The sequence below is a fragment of the Cyprinodon variegatus genome, unplaced genomic scaffold, assembly GCF_000732505.1.
Source record: "Cyprinodon variegatus isolate N-32 unplaced genomic scaffold, C_variegatus-1.0 Scaffold31, whole genome shotgun sequence".
NCBI classification, from domain to species: domain Eukaryota; kingdom Metazoa; phylum Chordata; class Actinopteri; order Cyprinodontiformes; family Cyprinodontidae; genus Cyprinodon; species Cyprinodon variegatus.
The window spans coordinates 612,573-631,212 of NW_015150484.1; the positions used below are offsets into that span (position 1 = coordinate 612,573).

General features: G+C 37.6%; 1 protein-coding gene across 13 annotated transcripts in view; it reads left to right on the top strand.

The window, feature by feature from the left end:
• Window positions 1-18,640, top strand: part of LOC107101682 (collagen alpha-1(XXIII) chain-like) — a 185,511-nt gene that overhangs the window by 136,728 nt on the left and 30,143 nt on the right. For 11 of the 13 annotated variants that reach the window (XM_015400687.1, XM_015400749.1, XM_015400741.1 and 8 more), the window contains exons 4-7: window positions 6,645-6,652; window positions 7,974-8,000; window positions 17,168-17,194; window positions 17,285-17,311. In XM_015400687.1, the coding sequence (XP_015256173.1) occupies window positions 6,645-6,652; window positions 7,974-8,000; window positions 17,168-17,194; window positions 17,285-17,311 (89 nt within the window). The remainder of the gene's footprint in view (window positions 1-6,644; window positions 6,653-7,973; window positions 8,001-17,167; window positions 17,195-17,284; window positions 17,312-18,640) is intronic. The other 2 variants (XM_015400725.1, XM_015400732.1) reach the window with 1 other exon arrangement.

Genomic DNA, 18,640 nt, shown 5'->3' on the forward strand with positions numbered 1-18,640 from the left:
ACAACAGACTGATGGCCAATTTTTAAAAAATCTTTTAAAGAAGGGCTTTTGAAAGTCACTTACACCTGTTCCTGATCAGAGGAAAGCTCAAGAAATGCAGGAAAACTTGTGGTCTCCATTAGGTTCATCATAAAAAAAATGTTTGTTTGATTAAAGAGAGCAAACAAAAACCATTACACATAGATGGACTGTCCAATGCCAGGCTTTGGTGCAGGGACCAGTTAAACGATGGTTTCTATAATCTTTATTCATGTTTTTAAATGTTTCCAATTGTGTTTTTCTAATGTTTTCTGATCTGCAGGTTATAATTTAATATAATTTATCATGGCTTGATTTTGCTGCTGACCTGGACTGAGGACATTGTGTGACGGTGGACGCCTCTTTAACATTAGGTGGCAGTCGGGGACAGTAGCCCTGACCTGGTTGGTTGTTAAAGACGGACCAGAGGGTGTGTTCCAACAAAAGAGAAATTACATTACACTTCTCAGCCTCCCTGGGAAAGTCTATTCCAGGGTTCTGAAGATGAAAGTTCGGCTGATTGTTGAATCCCGGCTTCAGGAGGAACAGTGTGTTTTCCTTCCTGGCCGTGGAAAAGTGGACCAGCTCTACACCCTCTTTAGGTTGCTCGAGGGTTCTTTGGAGTTTGCTCAACTGGTCCACATGTGTTCTGTGACTGGGTCCCTCATGATTCACTGTGTGGGGTGTTCCTGGAATATGGAGTCAGAGGCCCTACAAGCAGAGCAAGGGTTTGGTCTCTATTGTTGGCATACGGTTGGACCTCATTCTAGTGGCTGACTCTGCCAGGGCTGCCCTCTGCCACCACTCCCTGCCAATGGCTAGAAGTGTTCTTGTTTGGGGACAGGCAGATCTACCAGCTGCTTTTTGCTGATGATGTGGTTCTGTTGGCTTTCTCCTTCCAAGAGCTACAGCATGCACTGTGGCAATTCACAGCCAAGTGCAGCAAGGAATAAGATCTGCTTCTTCGAGTCTAAGGCCATGGTTCTCAACCGGAAAAAGGTGGCTTGTCCCCTGCAGGTTGGAGGAGAGTTCCTGACTCAAGTGAAATTGTTGTATTTTGGGATCCTGTTCACAAGTGAGGGAATAATAAGATTGATGGACAGATCAGTGCAGCTGCTGCTTTTAATGCTGATGCTGCACAAATCTGTTGCGGTGAAGAGGGTGCTGAGCAAAAAGACAAAGCTCTCAATTTACTAGTTAGTCTATGTTCGTACTCTCATCTATGGTCATAAAATCTGATTAAAGAGATCTCGGATATAAGCAGCTGAAATTAGCTTTCTCCATAGGGTGGCTTTGTACTTAGAGATAAGGGGAGGAGTTTGGTTATCCAGTAGAGGCTCAGAGCGGAGCTGATTCTCCTCCACATGAAGGGGAGCCAGCTGATCTGGGTCGGGCATCTTTTAGGGATGCCCCCATCAGGAGCGGTTCCAGGCATGTCCCACTAGGAAGGGGAATAGGGGACGGCCCAGGACACGCTGGACTATGTCTCTTGGCCTGTGCGGGAGCAGCTTGGGCTACTCCAAGAGGAGCTAAAGGAGATGAATGGAGAGAGGGAGGAAGTCTGGGAGTCTCTTCTAAGGCTGTTACCCCCGTGACCTGGTCCCATATAAGTGGAAGACGATGACTATAAGTATGAGAGAGGGGGACCAAGGCACAGCATCCAGACATTGATTTATTATTAAAATTCAAACCTTTGGGATCCGAAGCATCTTACCTGCTGCACTCCAGCCAGAATCCATTCCGGCAATAGATAAAATAATCAAAACACTAAGAGGATTGTCTCTTCATAGTGTGTTGATTTATGATAACCCTTTTCAAGAGGCTAAGCACAGCAAGGTGATTTCTAAAATTATGCAAATATTGCTGTACTCCTCACCTGATCTCTCCTTGGAAGTACATCAAATTACTGAGTCCTTTATCTTGAATGAAGCAGCATGTTGTATGGAGTCATATGTTGAAATCTACAGCAGTTGATGGAATTTTGGAAGTGATGTGAAGGGAAACAATGGTGAATGATAGATGTAAAGTGGAAACAAACGGCTCAAAATGTCAAAAACATAAAAAATACTGCAAAAGAGAAAAGCAAAAACCTACAACCAGCAAAATAAAGAAAGCTGTGACCTCGCTCCAAAAAGCAGCAGCTCACCAGACTGCTTGGAGAAGTTGACTGCCAAGTCATAAGAGAGCAGACCCTCAGTAAATACATTAATGGGAAGCTTAGAGGAAAGAAAATGTTTGTTTGTTTTTAAGTGGCTGTAATGTTTAACATTAATATAGAACAGAGATATCATCTGACTTGGTGGTCTGGTCAACTTCTGTTTCATAGAGCAAGCTTGCGGCTTTTTTTACTGAAGTTGTGCTTTTGGTATTTGCAGGATTTTTCCTTTTGTTTCTGTCTATTGTCTGTTATTGCAGCGATTTGCTGTCGCACTTTTCTTTTGTTTGTGTGTCTGGAGTGATACTTATTTTAATAATGTATCTAACCTTTTCTAATTTAAATTAGTAGTGGGAAGAAAGAGTTGATTTGAAGGCCTGTAATTGACTGATCGCAATTAATTACATTTTAATCAAAAAACATATATTGACTAAATACCTTTTCGATTAAAAACACATTTTCTCCTCAGTTATTGAATACATGTTTGAATGAGCACAAGACATACATGTATTGATTTTAATTCAAGTATTTTGATCATTCAGTCATCTGATTGGTTGAAAATTATAACATTTTGGCTACTTTACACAATTTGCTTAAACTAAGTATTTATTGTTGTTGAATATAAGAGATTTTCGGGTATATAATTTTTATACATACATTGTTTAGATTTACTTATATCTTTCGACCCCATTTATAGAATAGAAAATAAAATCCCTTTATTGTCACACAATGGGGAAATTCTGGTGTTTACAGCAGCAAAAAAGATTATTGAAAAAAATGGTCACACAAATGTGGACCTTAGAAAAATGTATAAGAATAACACAATAATTAAGAGTTAAAACATAAACCATAATATACTGTACTGTAAAGTCTTTTAACTATATAAAAAACAGTGCAACCAATATACAGCAATGAACATCTTTACAGTAATGGATATTAAAAAAATTGCAGCAACTTTTGAGATGTGCAAATGACAGCAGCATGTCATTTAACTGACTAAGGTTTATATCATTACATTTGCTTTTATTTGTTCAGTGTAGTCTTTGTTCACTTTACAATGAAAAAAAAGAAAATAAATAAAAAATAAACAGTTTCAAAAGTCTTTCTTTACCTGCCTTGTGTGTCAACAGTCAAGGTTGCTATGCAACAGAGCTGGTGACAACCATTAACCCCTTTAGAGGGTTCTCAAAATCAGTTAGTCAATAAGTTGATTTATAATATATGTAATAACTTTATTCTGTATGTAATAGTTTCACCATATTGCAAAAAAATAAAATAAAAATGGAGTTGCTTTAAAATGTAAGAACGGTGTGATCTGTTTCTGAAGCTGCAAACTGCTGTTTTAAAGTTTGATACCAGTTTGCAGTCAAAGTTTGCTCCTTCACTTGATTATCAGCCAAAGTTTAATTTTTTCTTAAATATCCTTTTAAAAATCATGTTGTTTTTTTTGCTAAAATTGTTTGTTTTTTCAATGTGAACCACAGTGAAATTTTTTTTAGAAAGCTTCCAAAAACCTGGGGGAAATTTAAAAGAAATAAGTTATGACTCGAAAGTGTTGCATTGTACTATAAGCTCCATAGCTTGTTGTTTTTTAGTTATTTTCCTGTAAATTGTTCATCTCATTAGCTAATCACAATAGAAAACTTTCCTTTTTAAATACAGATACACAAAAGTTTGTCTTTTTTCTCGAAACAGTTGGATGCGGTTATTTTTGGTAATGCCTTCTAAAACAATGTCATGGTTCTGGAGTAGCAGTGGGTATTTAAAGTAGGATTAACGTTTCTCTGAGAATGATTCAGGTCCGCGTTTGTTGAAACTGCTGGCACGAAACATACAGGACGTCACCAGACTTTTCCTAAACTTTAATTTATTGTTTATTGTCAGATGATATCTTAATCATCTTAGTTTATTACTAAATCAAGCGCCTGCCATCTGCTTGGTGTTTTACAGCAGGATTTAGTATATGTAGTCAAAGGCTGGTCTGTTTCTGCAAGATCTGTGTGTGGTTTTTGTTTAGGTTCTGTCTTGTATTTCTGTGTTTTTTACAGCCAGTAGAAGTGTGTGGGTTGTTCCCACAGAGAGGCTGTTTCACCATCCTCTCTCTCTCCAAAGGCAGCTAAACAACTTTTTATACAAGACCAGAATGTTTTTCTGTCAGAAAGTAAAAATGAAAACAAACGAGAGTGCAGAAGAGAAACAGAAAACTGCAACTTGAAAAACAGGAAAGAGTTCAGACAGATTAGTCAAGCATCTTAAAACTGTGCTTGTCATCTGGTGTCCTGCTCCTGCTCTCCCTGATCCTTTTTGCTCTTGTTTAACATACTTCTCTTTCTCTTTCTTCTTTGTTTTTACTCTACACACACAAACACACACCTGTCTCCCGCCCTGTGCCCAAAGCCGCTCTAACTGTGTGGCTCTTTAACCAGAGTGTGTGTGTATGTTTACCTTGCTGTCTGACTCAAGAGGTCTTTCTCAAACCGTCTAGACACAGCTACAGTGCCTTGCAACTTTTTCAAGTTTTATCACAGTATAACTTGAGAACTTTAATGCTTTTTATTTGACTTTTTATGTAATCGATGAACGCAAAGTAGTGTTTACTTCTAAATGATACATTTTGTTGTGAAATATTTCTTACTGACCATTAATGAACAAACTGTCATAGTATGGCAAGCCTTTTTAACATAAATTCGGTTTCATCTGACCATCCACAATTACGTTACAGATATCTTCAAATACATTTGACTAGACAAAACCACATCTTGACTATCCCGAATGGTTATTTAAGATATCTGTATTTAGATTCTGATTAGGAAGAATAATAATTCAAGATATCTTTAATTAATTTAGAGATACCTTAAAAGGAATTTCGAATAGTCAAAATTACAATTCAAGATATCTTTACATTTGTTTTTTCTAGTCATCATTTGCTTTTAAGATATCTATAATTTAGTTTTCACTAGTCAAAACTACATATCTCCTATCCTAAAATACATTTAAGATATCTTGAATTATGGTGGCATTTGAGATATCTTTAATTAGAATTATGACTAGTCAAAACTAAAATCGAGATATCTTGAAATTTCTTTATGACTAGTCGTAATTTAATTGTAGATATCTGAAATGTGTATTTCAGATATTCAGTAATTCCTTCTAGATATCTTAAATTGTTGTCTACATACAAGTTAATGGTAAATCTGACGTCATTTCGACTAGTCAAAATATAATTAGAGATATCTCTAACTCGCTAAAACGCCTAGTCATATAACAATTTGAGATACCTTGAATGTAAAGGTGTTATAACCGAATTAATGTTAAACTGGCTTGCCATAGCCTTACAGGCTACTGAACATGAAACATAGATGTTTAGCTGTAAGGAGGTTTAAAGCAACATTAGGATATCATCAATATTCTATGCTTTGAGGACCCACTGCGTTCTGTTCAGTCTATATTCTAAAAGTAGAAAAGAGGGTTACAACAACAGCAATGTATAATTTAACCAAATGAATGAACTAAAAAGCTGGGCAGAACAAGCGCTATAATCAAACAATTAAATTCAGTGCGATTTATTTCTATAGCGCCAAATTCTATAGCACCAAAATTACACAACACATGCAATTTCAAGGTGTTGAAAGTGCTTTATAATAAATTCAGTATGGTATGGTATGCTAAAGTGTCTTTAAATTGTTATGAAAAACTATTTCACCATCTTCCTGCTCTGAATGTTTCAAGATATATGTTGATATTTACACCCTAACAGGTTCAAAAATGCTGTCACTGCCAAATGAATCAGCACCTTTCTATATCTAAGAAAACAATACCTCATTTGCATAATAATATTTTCACTTTAAATATGTTTATGTAGTTTATTAGGGGCCTTGGCTTCTTCTATTTCTTAGATTCATTTAGAAAGGAGAAAATCTTTGATCATTACTGTTTCTTTTGGTTAAACAAACTATGAAAAACAGAATCTATGTTTTCGCTGCTGATGCTCAACATTAAAGAGCTTCAATCACATGTGAAAGCCAACCCTGGAGGAATGTCAGAGACATCCAGTTTGTGCTCTAAAAGGGAAGCATGCCTTGCCAGCATGACCTTTTCACTCACTGCTTGTCCTCCATCCTTATGCTCCCACATCTTCCTGAGGAACAAAGCCTTGACATGACTTTATATTCCTAATCTAAAACACAGCTCAACCAGAAGCCTGTTTATTATAACGGCTTTGCCACAAACTCCACTGGCAGTAGCTCTAATGAGCCGTCTTCTCCTGCCATGTTCAGGGGGTTAATTACAGTCATTATCTAACCAGCCACATGACATGAACAGGGTTTTTTGTTGTGGTACTCCTCGAAGGAAGTGATCGGCGTTCAAAGCTGAGGTTGCTTCTTGTCACACATGCCTTGCCTCATCTGTCAGAAAAGATGTAAACGCTGATTTTCTGATCCCTCTCCCTCATTTCTCTTCTCTGTTGCAGGGCTTCCTGTAAGTACGCTTTCATCTCATCCAGGTAGTATTGAATTGATTTTAGAGGTTTTGACCCTAGCTGTGCACATACATCACACACGTCCTCGTCGGCTGTTCCCTGCTCACCGCTGGACAAACTGCAGGTCAAACCAAAAAATCTGCCTCTCTCCCACAGCAGTAAAACCTGAATACAAAGACCACCTACAGAAGTGTGTGATTACTCCTGGCTGTGTGTTTTTTTGTATGAGTATGGTGATGGTTATAACCAGAAATGTTATAGATACATAGATAAACACAAAAACGTTATGTTCACACTTTTTTTTTATTTTTTTAATGCTTTTGCTTCTGCATTGAATATGTTATGATCTGGCCTTGAGGAATTTTAAGCTTTATTCTTTATTTTCATGCTCACATGTGGCACAGATCAGATGTGCAGAAGCGGTTATTGGCTTTACAACCCACCACGAAACATGGGAAAACTACAAACTGGCCTGGCTGACGTTACTTAAATCTTGGGGATGATTTGGGGAAAGCTGTCTGTGCAAATGCTTTTGCACCAAATGCCCGTGAAGTCGACAGGTTTTATTTTTTTACCACACACGTACAAAGCATCCATCTCATAAACTTGATTGAAGATGTGCGGAGTAACGACCTGCCAGAGCGTCATAAATATTCTATATAATAAAGCACAGAGAAACAGGCAAAGTCATTCAGTGAAGCAAAACATACAAAAATAGATGAAAAAAAGAAATATTCACACTCCTTAAACTTTTCCATATTGTGTCGCATTAATATTCAGTCATATTTTAATGTGTTTTGTTGAATTTTATGTGCTGGCTAACACTAAGTAGCACATGTAGGACATTTAAAGAAATTATTTTTAACTACTTATATAAACATACAGCATTTGAATCACCAAGCAAGTGCCATAATTGCCACTAGTTTGGTAACCTTTTTTGGTTCATACAAACATTTTCTGTCATGGAAAGCTCCAACTGATGAAAGTCATGATTAAAACAATGTCTAAAGCTTGTGGTTGGAATGCGACACAGCTCAGGGTGCAGTATAGCCCCCAACATGGGCATTTAATGCTGTCCTGGATCAGTTTCACATGATTAAATCAATCCAGTGTGCAAACCAAATCACATTATTTGCAGCAAGTTTTTGTATGAAACAGTAAAATGCACCAAACAAATCATATATGATTCGTCTCCTTTTGGCCTAAAAGCTCCCATGTTGACATGATGAGTTAATGTAAATGCAGCATGTTGTGTGCAGCGGCTGTTTTTTTGTTCCAATTTATCTCATGGCTTCATGCTTTGATGTCTAAACTCACCAGGGCAAGGCTGGACGGGATGGATACCCGGTAATTTGGATTTTTTTTTTTTTGCTTTCACCTTGTCACTCTTCAGCCTTGTCTCTGCTCAGCTATTCTTTTTTCTTTTTCTCTTTTGAGCTTTAACCTCTATACTGTATATTTGATTGTCTTTCCTTCTTTTTCTCCTAATACAATTTTTAAAAATCTATTAACATTCTATGATTTGTATCCTGCCCCATTTCTAAAAAGAAGGTCTAACAAAAACACATTTCCACGCCTGATTTTGGCTGCTTTGATCAGCTGAAAATTAAAACTTGTTAATCTAAAGGCACGAAGAAATAATGATGTAAAGATATCTGTCAAAATAAGCCAAACAGATGATGATGTAGCTAGTTGGCATCCACGATAGTGGTAGTGAAAAAAAGAGCTGTATTTTAATGTTAATCAGATAAATAGTGGCCTCTAGGGGTGAGAGCTGATAAAGCGTAACCCATCGTCTGTTAACGGTTTGTGGATTACCCATCATCAAATCCTCATCCTCTTCTGGCAGCAGACAGGGTTTGTTGATCAGCGCCTGTGAGTGTTTAGATTGTCATGGTGACCATCAGCAGTCACCTGTTATTGTGGTCTGTCCTCAGCATCCAGTTGCTTCTGGTGGCACTCTGGGTTTTGTTCGTCTCCCACTGGGGGAGTTTCTGGAGGCCGGTCCTGGGGGCAGATTCCCATGCAGACCGTCTGGCACTGCGCAGTTCTGCTGACGGGAAATACTCGCTGCTAATTGCACACAGGTGGACGGAGAGCACAAATAAATGTGTGCACATTTGCTTTCCCTTTGCTTGTGACCCTGTGCATCTGTGCCACTGTCTTCTTTGGAAATGCCTCTTATATAACGATGCTCAGATGGGTGATTAATCTGGAGAAGATATCCCAATTTAGGGAACACAATGTTACCAGTCTCTTTGTTGTGTCTTTGCGAAAAAAATTATATATTTCACTATAAGATGTTTGTTTGATGCCTGTAAAAAGGCATCTTGTGATTGAGTTAACATAAGAGTCAGTGTGCAAGAAGCTGAATAGATTAGTTTCACTGACAGTTTAAATGGACAGCATATAACTATGTAGATTTTTAGGCAAGGTAAGGCAAGGCAAAGACAATGCAAAGTGCTTTACATGATTAAAATACAGGTAAATAAAACAGAATCAAAGCAAGTAGGAGAAAAAAATAAAATCAAAAATGCAGAAACAAAAAAGAACATTAAAAACAGTTGGACTAAAGAAAATAAAAAAGTTGAACTAATGATGTTTTAGTTGAACTGTTTAACTACAACAGTCGAAGGCAATCCTAAACAAATGTGTTTTCAGTCTTGATTTAAAGGAACTCAGGCTTTCCGCACTTTTACAGTTTTCTGGAAGTTTGTTCCAGATAAGTGGAGCATAGGAACTACCCTTAAGAGAGATGTAAAAACAATAATTCTTTCAGTTTGGGAGAACGTTTTTTGGGATCTGTTCTCGTCTAAAGAAGAAGGTGAACTCCATCCAACCATATATGGACTGTACGTCAGTGGAACACAGGGAACACAGGCCAGATGGGTTTTGTGTGTTTTTGCACCATTTTGCTCAAATGGTTGCCCAAAACAAAAAGGTCATGCCCTGTTCAACACCAACAGATCAAGCAATTCAGTGAACTTTGTTCTACTGCAGATTTGTTCCACTAAAATCATTGTTGATTGTTTAATCAAATTGAAAGATTGGATTCCATCATCTTCCTATTGACCTCCATGATGCATCTTTATTTCTCATTTTGATTAAACTGAATTTAGATTTTAAGTTTTTCCTATAAGATCAATTGTTCATATTGAATTTTAATTCAATGCCATGAACCAACCTTTAGGATTTTAAAAATAAAAGTTCACCATTTAACAAGTAACAGATGCATTTAATCTTTAGCTTCTTGATAATTACAAGTTATAATGTAGGAGGAAAGATATTCTGTAAAATGTCAATTCAAAAATTTATCTTTTTCTTAACGGGATATTTTGTAAGAATTAAGGATGTTTCAATAAAACTTTGTGATTCCCGATATAATACTGATATTGAGACTCGTGGTATTGAGCGATACTGATATTGACCCGATACGATATCAGAACAATAATACAGCGAGATATTTACTACAGAGATGTAATAAAAACTGAGTGGAGAATCTGCCAACCCAACATTGTCCAAATATGTTAAACATTTAGAGTAGTTTAAAAAGAGCTATATTGCAAAGTTTTCTTGTTGCAGTGCAGGATCCCTATAACTTGTCTGCTATAGTGCTATATATATATATATATATATATATATATATATATATATATATATATATATTATTGTATTTCATTTATTTAGAATAACAAAAAAAGCAGACATTAATATGTTACAACACAGTTTGAATAAATAGGAGCAAATAGAAGAATGATTCTTATTTTTTTTTTCTGTCCCTTTACTACAAACCAATAATAAATAACATAATTTATCGTAATTCAATGTATTTACACCAGACTGTAAACCACTGTTATTCTTTAGTTTTCACAGATTCAAGACTGCCATCAGTCAGATTTTCCTGGCTTTGCCTACCATGAATGCCAATAAATACCTTACTTCTCAGTAAAGGCGCTGCAGGGTTATAAAAGTTTAGATTTCTGCAGCTATATTGTTTTATTCTGAAGATGGGGGCAAGTAAAGCCCATCCTTTCTTAGGACTATCCTTCCATTAAATGCAGCTATTTTATACATCTAAAAAGTATTTACGTAAACAGCTGGGTATCAATCTACTGAGGTAAAACTAATCCTCCCTTTAACGGCTGTCAGTGAAGCTGTGTAGACACGTGTGCATGTTTGCACACACATGCCTCACTCAGGTGAAATACACATGTTGAGTTCATCAGACTAATGCAGGCAGCAGGCCTCTGGCAGTGAATCATCAGTGATTTGATAAACAGTGTTAATGAAGTGTGGTTTGCGAGTATCTCAAGCATAACTCTGCAACAACTATATGTGTGTGTGTGTGTGCTGAGGTATATTTTTTCTACTCGTCCTTCCCCTCATAAATCACAGCCAAGGAACCTCTCTGAAAAGAGACTTCCCGCTGTCAAAAAATCAAAGTAAGGCACTCTGACAGGGCAGCGCAGAGGGGTCCACACACCCCCACATAGCGCCTGCCTTTCATTCATATGCACAGAGACCAGCATAGCCAGCTATAAGTGTGTTTATGTGAGAGTGCCAGTCTGAGACAGACAGCCGACCTCTTTCTGTACGAACCGGCCAAGGCCTCCATTGTTCCTGCTTCCAGGCTGCAGCGCACAGATTAAAGCCAGACGGTCACCCAACAACATGTCAGTAATTTTCTGTCCCAAACACACCGCCCTCTGGTATGCTTTCTTCTTCTATTTGGTTCTTCTCCAGCCTTTGGGTTAAAAGAAAAAAAAAAAAAACATGTTTCGCAAATTGTACAAACATAGAAGTGGTGGTGTGTTTCCAACAGCTGCAGCCTATAGGTATTGGAAAGGATCAATGGATGTTTGAAGAGAGACTGAAGTGGATAAAAAAAACGCCCACAGAGCTAAAGGAGAAAGGAACGGATCGTCATTTGCCTTATCAGCTTCATTTTTATGACTGAAATCAAGCTAACGGCTAATGTGAACAACACGTTACCATGTGTGTTTCCAGCCAAGATGTCTGGCTGATGTGCAGACACCATGCTTTTCAAGCTGCATCCTCAACAATTACACCCCACTGGATAATCACCAGTCTGCACCACAAATAGCACCATAAACCAGCAGAGACACCCCTCACCCTTATTCTCTGGGATGCACACGCATTCCCGCATTAATCAGTTTGAACATCCACACAGAAAGACATACATGCATCTAGAACGGACAGTACAGTCAAACATGCACTGAAATGGATTTTGTTTTATTTTTGTCTCCACAGTGAGTTGAGGTTTTGGTTAATTATCAGGCTTATTTCTCCCAGTTATTTTCTTTTCATTGTTACTCTCTCCATCCTGTATTTGGTAATCAGATCCTTTTTGTGGTGTGAGATGAAGAGTTTTTTACCAGAAGCTCCTAATTCAGACCCACAAAACCTCACCACCACCCCTATACTTTTTGTTTGTTTTGTTTTTTTGTTAGTTCAGCTTAGTTTTATTTGAATTCCAGCCCTTTTATATGCACAGACTGTTTGTCTGCCTTGTAGGTATGTTGCAACTACGCAAAAAGTAAAAGAAAATATATTACTTTTCTATCATCAATGGAAAATTATTGCTCTGTTTCTGTTCTTCATATTGAAGGCCTTGCAAAGATTGTTTTTTTTATAACATTCATAACAACTTTAATGTATTTTATTGAGTTTCATTGTTGATGTATTTTTTAGACCGACCTTAATTATTGTGAAAAGGTAAGAAAAATATATATATAAAAAACTTTTTGCTTTAGGATTGTTTCTAAACTTTGTCCAGTGCCTCATCAAACTTCAGACCGAAATACAAAAGAGAAACTTTGACGACACTTAAAAATGTATGCTCACAGATGATCTGCATCCAGTTAGACTGAGTTTGACTGGTTTTATGAAGACAAAATAACTAAGATGTATAGTCCCCAAATCTGTTAAGCTGGAACTTTTGGTTCAGTTTGACTGTCCCGTCACAGAAAAGGGCTATTGACACCTCTTCGGGATATTTTATATTATTTATTAACTCCCAAACTATGAAAGGTACAAATACCTTTTCTTTACACATATTCTTTTGGGGTTTTCTTTTTTTTTTTTCGGTTAGAAACTGAATTTTTACTTAATAGTTCACAAAGATCTATAAATCATAATCAGAAACAACGAATAAAAGCACATAAGGAACCACCAAGTGTCCTGAAAATCAGCATTGAGTACCTCTGAATCTATTCATCTGTTTTGAATAAATGAAATACAGATTGCTTCAAATGTGCTCACTTTGCCCCTCAACACATGCAGCATGTGATTTTTTTTTTTTTCCCAGCAGACGAGTCGATGACATTTGCTGCGTTGGTTACCTTTTTTTTTCTTTTAAAATAGATATTGACTGCTTCATTGTTAGTGCTGATATCACCCCTTAAACTTTAAGAACAGAAGAAATTGTACGCTTCTTTCTCCAGCTTTAAAGTTGAGGTCAGGAGCCAGGCATACATATCGGGTTTTATAACGGCGAATAAAACTTTCACACACATCTTTAAAAGCAAAGACATACTCTGCAAAGGTTCACAAGCCACTTTGTCGCTCGTTAGCAGCCATAAATCAGTCTCTTTTTGAACAGACATCCACAGCAGCAGATGACCTCACAACGTTCAACTCGTCTACTCATCCTGATGATGCTTGAAGGAGCTGCGGCTCGGTAAACGCTACCAGATGCAGGGACACCGCCGCATACAAGCGGACGCATGTACGCCGCAACACGAGGCACACATCCAAAGATCTGGACCCTGATAGCAGGGGAAAAAACTCAGTGGGACATTTGTATGCTCATCTAATTTCTCACATTCATGACACGGTAAACCCAGCATGCTGCTTTTAATAGAGTGACAAAACTACAACTTCTCATGCTCTTAAAGCGGTGTAGAGTTGTACAAATAAAAGTAATCACTTCCTCACTATTTTTGTTTTGACACTCAGTGGAACATTAGTACCTTCAACAGTTTTTGCAGTTCTTTTAATGCTTTTGAATGCTCACTTCTCTATAATATTTCAAAACATCAAACTGTGTGTAAGACCACACATCTTTTTGCAACTATGACCCATCCATCAAAGCCAGCAATGATGGCAATGCTGAGGTTTCCCCTGCAGGACCTGAGGCCAGGTGGCCCCCAGACAGAAGAGGCAGAACAGCAAAAGCCATCCAAGGCCATACAGGCCGAATTTTAATGACAGCTTTTAGTCTGCAGAGCCACCGCTATTGCAAAGGGGGTGCAAAGCAACCCATACTCGGGGGACGCTGTAAAAACTGTTAGCTTAACATGGAGTATGGTCGTTAAGGAGGAAGTCAACATTAGCCTTTACCACATACATCACATTTAAGTGTTTTTGGAAAGTTTCATTCTACAGCCAAGTGTTCCTTTATGTTTAAGTAAGGATCTGAGGGTCTCCACGTTTGAACCCAGGGTTGCTCTGAAGAAGAGGTTCAATGACTGCTCGACTGTTTTTTATTGAGGTAAACAAAGTGCACAAAGCCAACTGCTGCTTCAGCGCCCCAGTGAGCTTCAGGAAGACCTCACTGAACCGCCTTTTAGGTTATCTCATCACCACAAACCCACATTGCAGATGTAGAATGACTGGATAAATCCAACAACCTATCAGTTTTGATTTAGGAAAATCCAAAAGTGGTGTGCACTCAAACCGTGGGGCAGGATATATTAATTTTGCTTCTTTTTTCCCATTTTCTTCTCACATCATTTTTCCAAACTCTCTCTGCTATTTACAAACCATCTTTTATTTTTCTCTCTTTGTTGTATTTGCAAATGATGTTCATTGTTTCTCTTTAGACAAACATTATATACAAAGTCTCACGAGAGATAAGGAAAGAGAGTCAAACATTATGAAACACTAATCAGTAACAGCTGCTTTCAGGATGTTTTTAAGAGGGTCTGTCTGGTCTGAGGATTTTAAGCAAATAGTGTCTTTTTAGTGTAATAATGACATTCTTTATCCACTGAGGACTCATTAGAAGTCTTTGAAGATGGTCATTAGAAGACAAGATTTGTTCCTTACTTGCTGAGAGTTAGATTAAAAGATTTATATCAATTTAATGTCTGCCTAATAGAGCTAAAGGCATTAATAATAATGGAAAATATTGGCTTAGCAGAACAGTTCTAAAGATGTTAGCGAGTTTGTTTTGTTTTTTCTACTGGTGGCGCTCATTAGCCATGAAGTAGCTATTCATAGTACTTTTAGCTCTTTACTCATTTTTATTCTTCATTTGTTTAATTAGCTTCATAGCTGAATCCCAGAAAGAGAGCTGTGTAATAGGTACATTTTACAGTAACTGTCCCTTAATCATTTTTGTTTGTACTAGTTTTAAATTCAATTTACTTTACTTATATAGCGCCACACATGTCAACTCAAGGAGATTTACAAAGATAATCCAACCAGATCATACAATGAAATTGATTCAAAGTTTTCTATCTAAGCAAAGCCAGTTGATTGCATCATTGACTCAACGGCAATCCCTCACACTAAGCATGCTTGTAGCGACAGTGGAGAGGAAAAACTCCATTTTAACAGGAAGAAACCTCCAGCAAAACCAGACTCGGTGTGAGCGGCCATAGGCCGAGGCCGACTGGGGTTCAAGGAGACAGAAGCCGACATAGAAAAAGAAGCAGAGATGCAAAAGTCAACTGTCAAACAGCTCCACAGGCGCCCCCTGTCCAGGAAAAGCACAGCCAGTCAGACGAGCTGCGAGCCAGCTCCCATGTCAGAGGATGAAGAGAGCGCATCCAGTTAGTCACAGTCAGAGAAACCAAAAAACAGGCCGATCTCCAACATCTATAAACAAATGTGTTGATGGCAGCAGCACAGCTGATATTTCTCTCCAGGATGGTGTCACAGCCAAAGAGGAACAGACCAGATGAAGCTGCTATGAGAAAAATCAGAGAGAGCAGAACGTTAGAGATGAAACTAGCAAATACTGCAGAATGGAATAGTAGAGATTGAGTGAAGCAGAATGATGAGAAGGGGTCCCTATGTCCTCCAGCATTCTAAGCCTATAGCAGCATAACTATAGAGATAGCTCAGGATAACCTGAGCCACTCTACCTATAAGCTTTATCAAAAAGGATGTTTTAAGCTTAGCCTTAAATGTAGACAGGGTGTCTGCCTCAATGGCTTGAACTGTTAGTTGGTTCCACAGGAGTTCAGCCTAATAACAAAAATTTCTTTAAAACAAAACCAACATATTCCAAAAAGTGAAAGTTAAAAAACAAAACACGACTTTGTTTTCCAAGATTGAAGACGTTTTGCTTCCCATCCAGGAAGCTTTCTCAATTAAAAATGTCTGGATTAGCATTGAGTTCCAGACATTTATAGAGTAGCCCAACAAAAGCCTCATAATGGCTTAGAAAACATGCACATTGAAGCTGGAAAACCAGCTCCACCCTTAATAATGGGAATCGTTTAGGTTGTTATTGGCCTGCAATACCCAATACTGGCCCATTCTTCTGAAATGGCAGTTGTTAAGGGTCATTGTTGGCCTGGCTGACCTGGCGAGATTTTGGGGTTGAGATGGTGTTGGAAAGGAATCAACTGTATTGCTGCATTGTAGGTTTTTGAGAGCTTAAACCTGAGTCCACCCCCTCTGTTTAAGGTTGTTTTTTCCTCTTTTCACATAAATGGCTTCTTTCACACCCCTTTCAAACCACCTGTCTTCTTTATCTGTACTGGGATTCCTGGATGGGAAGCGAAATGTCTTCAAACTTGGAAAACGAGGTCCGGTGGTTTCTTTTTTAACTTTAACTTTTTGGAATGGCTATGACGTGGATAACGGAGAATCTCCACCAGCATACTGACAGATATTTTCTATGGTTGATGCACTGCAAAAATGCGATACTTAATATAATTTTCTCAGCAAACGTTACTTACTTATAATTCTTTAAATTCATCAAATTAGTTTATTAAATTTAGAAGTTGTTTAAATGGCCTTACTATTTAGTAGGAAAAATCTCCTTATTCTGGAATTAAAGTAGAAAAAGTTAAAAAATTATCTGAATTATCCTATCAAGAAAATATTAGACATATCTAGAATGAGCTTTATTTCTTTATCTTGATTTATATATGTAAGACAGCTTGACCTTCTTTTCATAAAATATGTAACTATGGTTTAAAAGCTCATGTGAATATGATGTATACATTAATATTTTATAACATCAAACAACAAAACTTGTGGAAAAAAGTGATATTTGAAGTGTTTTTATTGGTCTCACACATCTAACCTGAGCTTTTAATTTCCATTACATTTGTGCGGCAATGTATTTCTAACTAAAAGAACAGCCTCAGGTTTTACCAAACAAGCCATTTTCAAAAATCTTTCAACAAAAGTTTAATCGATTTAAATCTGAAACAAAAGAAAAAAATAACAGTGATGTTCTTAAACCTTGTAGCTGTTCCTGTAGTGTTTTATTCTGCATTTTTTAACCGCTCTCTTTTATTGTTCTCCAACAGGGTCCACTTGGCTTGGATGGCAAACCAGTGAGTAATTTAATAGACAAACTTTTACAATGTGCTTTAAGGGATTACGGTAGATTTGATTGTAAAGTTCTTATTTTTCCTCATTTTAAGGGCTTTCCAGGTCCCAAAGGAAGCCAGGTACCCTTTCACACATCTTTCTAGCTCTTTAATTATAGCTTTTCATTGAAATAAGAAGTTACTACATGTAGATTTTGTTAACTTAGAATCCAGATGGGCATTTTGCCTGCAAGACAGGTGGGTTTTCTGTAGCACATCAATCATTTTTACTGTTCCTGTTAAAAAAGAAAACATGGTAGCTATTTTCATCCTTGTTCCACGTCTTAAGTCGTCCCAGAGCTCGCCAGTCAAGGGGGAGTCATGGATCAAGTAAAGTTAATTCAGAAATCCCCTCTGCCCTCCCATTCATCACCCTTCACATGAAACCCTGCACACTCCCAGGCTCACCCAGGTGTAGCGTGTAAACAGGCACAGCAGAGCAAATGGGTTACACACCGATGGGAAAGAAGGGGAGCGAATGGTGTTTACGGCCTCAAACAGAGGCTCTTTAAAAAGTCATTACGGTGCCCTCTGCTCCTCCTTTGGCTGACCTCTGTGGTCACTCTGCCATTCCTTTTATCTTCGTCATAATTCTTTATTCAATTTTCTAAATACAATTTAAATTATATTTACAGAAAGGGGAAACAATTTGTTGACCGTCTTATAAAGAATTTAACTTTTCTTTGCTCACAACTTGGAAAAATCATCCTCTGATCTTCTTAATTGGAGCCGTTTAAATAGTTCCTCTCCAAACATCATTAAACTCCTGTTTCCTGTTAAATCCAACTTACAGCCCAGTCTGTCATTTAACAGGACCGTCCTCCACAGTAAAAACCACAGACAAAGCAGCATAGTTCTCAGGCAGGGTCACTTCTTAACTCACAGAGCAAGAGGTTAAAATAAGAGGATCCAGATAAAAAAGCTTATCTAGATTGATTGGTCAGAAGTTCCAGTAAGACAACCTTTAAACTGAGATTTTTATCTGCCGTTCATTAATTTTAGTAATATCAGAGGAGAAGCATCATTTTTCAAACATAATATTTTCATTTCAGATTGTTTTATGCCTCATATTTCCTTCCACTTTCACCCTGACCTAAAGTGCAGAGGCTCTGCCTCTGCGATGGGCACACTTTGTCAAAGCTCTGCTCCATAACAATAGGAGCTCCTGTCCAAACTAAATATTTGGCTCAAAAAAAAGGAAGGTGAGGATAAAATTTAAAGCCCTGTCTTAAGAAGGATGGAGGCACTTAAAGTCATAGGACTCTGAAGGAGCCATAGATTTTAATACCAGATAGGGTTAGTCAAAAAGTAGACAAAGGAGGCATAAAAAGACAAAAAAAGGTAAGCAAAGATAAAAACAAAAATAACAAAAAATAAGCAATGAGAGTTATGATCTGATCCTGGTCCTGA